We start from the raw sequence: 6,000 nt of genomic DNA, 5'->3' as shown, positions 1-6,000 counted from the left end.
TACATAATTTCAAGAACAAAATTAAAACAAAAACAAACAGCTGTTGCATGCAATAATAGCTTGTGGACAATTGTTCCAGTAGGTGATTATCGTGTGATTAAGTATCGCCACACAATACCAAAGAAATATTAAGGGCAATGAACATGGACAAACTTTTGACATATGATCTGCTGTGTATGTAAGCAATAATCATGAAAGCAATAATGTACAGGCCTTTGTCAATCCACTGCTGGATGAAGGCCTTCTCAGACCATGTCGGTCATGGGGGTTGTTTGACCATACTTCACCACTACTGGTCCTTGCGGGCTGGTGAACGGAGGCCTATGACCGGTCAATAAATCCCTTTCCACTGATGTTTGCCATGGTTGGGAACCAAACTGAGGTTGCTGGGTTCTTGGTGGAGTGTTGTTTACAACTGCGCCACCGTTACCCCACCACAAAGACTGCACCTGAAGCTTTTAATGTCACCACTGTGAATCAAGGGTACCTTACACAACTGTTAGCGAGCACCTATGATAGCCGGCACGACACATGAGGGCGTGAGTGGCTGCCTTTGTCTTCCTCGTGCTGATATCCGCACACCGCACCGGGAAACTCATTTGAGGCTGAGTCGAGCTAGAGGAGGCCCAGGACCGGTTCAGATGATCCTCACCGATGCTGGCCGTGAGCAGGAATCGAACTTGGATCGCCGTGTTCATAGCGCAGCGCGCTAACCATTGTGCCACCGCTCCCCACAATATACACACACATACACAACCCACGTTTGTCTCAAATGCAATTCCCACAAGGCAAGCCTCTGAAAGGCCTGCAGGGAATTTCGAAACCTATATATTCTAACTGTTCCTCTTGTGACGCGAGCAATCCGCATACGGTCCGGCTGGAAGCCTACAGCTCACTTAAGTCTCCCTGCCTTGTAAAGACACCGCCACGCGCGCGCACGCACTCACTCTTCTCACACAACATGTCCTACACACTCGACAACGTGGCTCTCATGACGCTCAACACTGTCTATGCAACGAGCATCGTCCTGACAAACCTCTTGCTGATTGTCGCGTTGCTGAATTCCAGCACCCTTCTGAGAAAAAACAACTACCTTTACACGTTGAGCATCTCGCTCAGCGATTTGCTTGTGGGCGCCGGCTGGCTCTACAACGGGCTGCACCGTAACGCGGACGATGGCAACATATCTTACAGAAGCCCGGAGGAGGTCTTCTTGTCAATTCACAGCATTTCCATGATCACCTTTCTGGGCGCTGTGATTGACAGGTATTACGCAGTGCAGCACCCGTTTAGATACGTGCGGGTAATGACGAGGGCCAAAGTTGTGGTGATCATTGCCTTCGTTTGGCTCATTCCGCTCACGTTACTCAGCCTGCAGTCGCAAGCGCCGACAAACTACAGCGTGGCTTCTCGAGGTTACTCCACCACAGCCTTTTCAATTTTGATGATTGGGTCAATTGTGACTTTAAATGTGAGAATTTATGTCATCGTTAAAAAGCAGCAAGAAAGGGACGGGTACAATGCCAGGAGCTCCAAAAACAATTCCACTTTGCTCATTGTATTGGCCGCTGCTATCTTCATCACCTTTTGGGCACCTTCGATGATATATACAGCTATTTGCTCCACGGCAAACGTCTGCCAACGTTTCCCCAAAGAACACTTACTCATCTTGTCGAACATCAGAGTGATGAACACACTCAGCACTCCGATCATCTTCCTGGCCGGAAGTCCTCTGACGAGAGCGTCTCTCAACGACCTAGCAAATCGCCTACGTCGCAAAAGGTAAATACGAGAGGTGTTTTGTGTTTTGTTTAAACATGTCGCCACACTGTATCGCATCAATGTATAACATTGTTTAAATATTACGTCTTCAGTTCTGCAATTTGTTTTGCTTATGATGATCATTAGGCATGTGACATTGCATCAACTCCTCGATAACAATGCGTTCTCACGGTACACAATGCACGCATCAAATCATGCGCGTGTGAATCAATCATTTTTGATTTGTGCAAATGGTGACTAACGAAACAATAGAGTGACCTATGGAGCAAAAATTTACCAAAACGAACGTAGAGCAAAGTAAAATAATATTTAAAAAAATATGGTGAAAAGACCCATAAAATTGTCTCGTGTAGAATCGCGAAGCCAAATGGGAAACAATTCATCCAGACGGTTGGGTATATCATTACATGCTAAACAATCTATACAATTAACCTTTAAACTAACAACATAAGATGAAAAATAACTCAACTCTCTTATCAACGACACAGCCTTCTCACCTGAAGACGGCCGCTTGTGTTGCGACCGAAACGTCGTCTTTTCTTTTATTATTTTTCTACCTACGTGACTTTACCGAAAGAACCAGAGAGTATAGAAAGTAAAATATACGTATAAAATCAGCCATGAAGGGCCATTACCCGAATCGTCGCCGATTATATATTTTTTTTATTTTAAAGCCACATTGTTATGAACGAGTGTGTTGAGTGTTTTCGTTAACTGTGCATGTGCACCGCTGCTAATGCAGCAGTAGCACCACCAAATAATTTGCATAAGCTGTAAACGTCATCTTTTATATCGGCTGTCGCTTTTAGTTGAAGACACCAAGAGACGCGTGAATGCGAGGTGATACATCCAAATGGGGTTATTTTATGGTTCAATGGTTAAACATATAACAGTTTATATCTGAGTGTAGTTCCAAATTAACATACAAATGCCAATGTTAACTCACACCTTTTGCCTGGGCTTGGAAAAACAAGCAGATGTCCTTTGGCATTTTATAAAAAAAAAAACCCGTCGCACACCGTAATGAATATAACTTACAAAATCAAAAACGACGTTTAAAAAGAAGTTCAAGATAAACGTGATGACATTGTGATTGTTTTTCTTTAGATCCCAAGTCCAACCCGGTGATTGTCAAGTTGGAGCAGCTTCTGCCCGCCTGCAGAACTCATAAATATAACGGGGACGTGGCTCTGCGATTGTGCTCCCGTGTTCCCACACCACGTGATGATGATGACATGATTTACGGAGCACACATTTCTATATATTGTCTTCTTGGTTCTTTCGGTAAAGTCACGTAGAATGGAAATAATAAAATAATAATAAAACATAATAAAATAATTCTCACGACGCAAGCAGCCGTCCTCAGGTGAAGAGGACGGCTGCTTGCGTTGTGGCCGAAACGTCGTGAGAATTATTTTATTATGTTTTATTTTTATTATTTTATCATTTCCATTCTGCGTGACTTTACCGAAAGAACCAAGAAGATGACTCCCTGCAGTCACGAAAGCTTTAAATCGAAATTTGTTTTTACTTGCATACTAATGTAATTGTATTTTCTCATTCGCTATACAGCCAGATAATACGACAAATCGCTAACCTTAGACACCCACTCGTTCATAAAACTTGAAGGCAGTATAGTACTATAGTAATAGAGCAAGTGCAGAATCGCTGAACCGGAATTGATAGCTTCAAAGCGCTGGGCCCGTCGCTGCATATGTAGCTACTCTCGCTACGAGGACAATCCGGCACGGTTCCCGTGAGAAAGACGTGCAACACAACGCGTGACATTTGTTCCTCGCGTAAGACCGCGAGCACATCACGGCACGGCCCTTGGTGAAGACACGCGGCGGCGGTGATGCGCGACTGACAACGTTGCACATTTATCGTCGTGAAACTCCATTCTTCTGCTTCTTCTTGTCACTGGCGATGCCGACTTCCAAGATTCCTCCTCTCCCGGAGAAAGAGAACAACACCCCGCCACTCGCCAAGAGGCACAATCGGCGACTCGATCGTGGGGTGGCCCACCGCTTGTTGCGATCTGGAAAACAACTCCAATTGCTAACCTGATCTCCCCCCCCCCCTTTGTTAGAAAGCCACAACAATGGTGGTTGTTGGCATCATGCGTCGAGGTACATGCGGTAAATAAAACAACGGCGATCGGATGTATCGGTGCCGCCGTTGACGATGAGCACGGCTGTGTACGTACGGTGCGAAAGAGGTTCAACACAACGTACAGTAAACACGATACGGTTGCAATGCGGCGCAACCTGAGATTTTTGCACACAGCGTTGTAATACGGTGGGGTTTTTTTCTGGAAGATTTGCTGGTTTATCCACGATGTTTCTGTTGCGCGTCGTCGCTTTAAGATGTTCTCTGTTCATATGTTGTTTGTTCCGGTTGCACCCGACTCTAGAGCCGCATGGCTCACGGGGCCATACCTAATCAATGAAACTTGAAACGCGGTCTTGCATCGTGTTGTTGTCCGCTCTGATCACTGGAGGGCGTCGAGATTTTGAACGCCAGAGTGGTCCAAATGTCCTGTGACCACCCCCCCCCCCCCCCCCCCAATTTAATGCTCTAAAACTATTTTTTTGTTAAAGTAAGGCTAATTTAAAACGTTTATTAATATGTAAAAGAAAAAATGTTAGGGGGTCAAATCAATATGGGTCACAAGGCATCTCGACCACCATGTAAATCGCTCTTGAGCGGCAACAGAGAGAACCGATGAAGGAAGGCACATCCTAAACCAATTCTCAACCGCCCTTTGCAACCTTTACATTCGATAGTACATTTTACGTTCTGGTAACATGGCGAAGAATGTGAGAACCCATTGGGGCTTGAGGTCTCTCCTTCCAGGGTGGACTCGGTTAACCGGTTAAGAAGTGAAAACCCATAAGGTGCAATATGAGTCGAACATATAAATCGAAAAAATATATATTTAGGACAGTTAAATGTACAACTTAAGCGGTTTTGCGTAACAATCACAATGTATGGGCACCACATTGGGCAGAGCAACTTTGACATCAACCTAATAAAATGTGACAAACCGATTTAAAAACCTGTTTTAGAATTGTACTTGCCCTGCACCTTATTTATATTCACTGGAGCTTTGAGCCAAAACAATCTGAGATGGTTTCATCCTTTCCTCTAATGATTATTCTGCCTTTATTTCTCCAATGCCATTTTGGCAAAACATACTTTCTGAACTCCCTGTAAATATCTTTGGAGAGAGAGAGCATATCTCTTCATGCAATTCTTTCATTTGGTTTCATTGTGTTATCTTATGCGATCTGTGTCGCCAATATCACAACAGCAACGCGTTACTCGTAATAGACAAATTGCAGGCAAGTCATTCCACAACGTTAACACTGAGAGGCCAATTGCTGTGAGAAATACATTTTAACATAGTGCACCGAAATTCGTGTCATTTTATCATGTGTAGTATCGAAGTGATGTTGATCTATATGTGTATTTACAATATACTATACGTTTAGATTAATGTGAATTGTGTAACAATAAGAGCGGTAACTATTTGTTAACCACCCCCCTTACAATATTATGAAATTGTTGAGATTCAGGGACGTGCTTAGATTCCATAATCAAATTCTTTCTTTACAGTACTTTGTGGTAAACGTAGCCGCCTCTCCTGGCTATAGGAATGCGAAGCCATTTAAAATAAACACTGTACGGATTTAGAAACAAGCCTTGTCTCTTATGTCCGTGGTCTTGCGAGCTACAAGAATCTAACATGAATGAATGAGTCAATGCATTGACATTTGTCCCGAATACCTTCTGAAAGTGCGTGTGGAGAGGGTAAGTCTCAGCACAACGAGTTTGGGCCCAGCGTGGTTATTCTGAAATGTTGAACACCACGATAATCATTCACAGCTTCTGAACTTTTGGGACCCCTAAAGATTGCCTGGCATGGCCTAACTTTTTCAGAGTTTCGCTGAAGACGTCGTATCAGACGTTGATGCCCTTGCTGGTAAGGGGCCGTCCATAAATGACGTCACGCACCTGGGGGGGGGGGGGTCAGACATTTGTGACGATGTGTGACGAGGGGAGGGGTTGAGAAATATGACGTCACATCAAAATGTGCAACTTTAAATAAGTACTAGCTGTACTACCCGGCTTCGCCCGGGACTTGTATCTACATTACACAAATATACATTTGTGTAATGCGAGCGTAAACACACAACACACACAAACACATACACA

At 44.1% G+C, this 6,000-nt stretch overlaps 1 protein-coding gene across 1 annotated transcript; it reads left to right on the top strand.

Annotated features, from left to right (window-relative positions):
• Nucleotides 1–961: 961 nt before the first annotated feature.
• Nucleotides 962–2,953, top strand: LOC133348364 (beta-2 adrenergic receptor-like). The gene is made up of 2 exons (XM_061561117.1): nt 962–1,782; nt 2,890–2,953. Exons 1-2 carry the CDS (start codon nt 962–964, stop codon nt 2,951–2,953), a joined length of 885 nt encoding a protein of 294 aa, XP_061417101.1.
• Nucleotides 2,954–6,000: the final 3,047 nt, after the last annotated feature.

The sequence above is a fragment of the Lethenteron reissneri genome, chromosome 27 (genome assembly GCF_015708825.2).
Source record: "Lethenteron reissneri isolate LAM-NWPU_2019-01 chromosome 27, ASM1570882v1, whole genome shotgun sequence".
NCBI classification, from domain to species: Eukaryota; Metazoa; Chordata; class Hyperoartia; order Petromyzontiformes; family Petromyzontidae; genus Lethenteron; species Lethenteron reissneri.
Note: the sequence above shows the minus strand (reverse complement) of the source record. Positions and strands in the feature narration are given on the sequence as shown.

What these genes read in the sequence shown, in the direction of transcription:
- LOC133348364 (XM_061561117.1), top strand. Translation starts at nt 962, where the DNA reads ATGTCCTACACACTCGACAACGTGGCTCTCATGACGCTCAACACTGTC. An exon ending in AATCGCCTACGTCGCAAAAG is followed by an intron (nt 1,783 to 2,889) that starts GTAAATACGAGA and finishes GTTTTTCTTTAG; the next exon opens with ATCCCAAGTCCAACCCGGTG.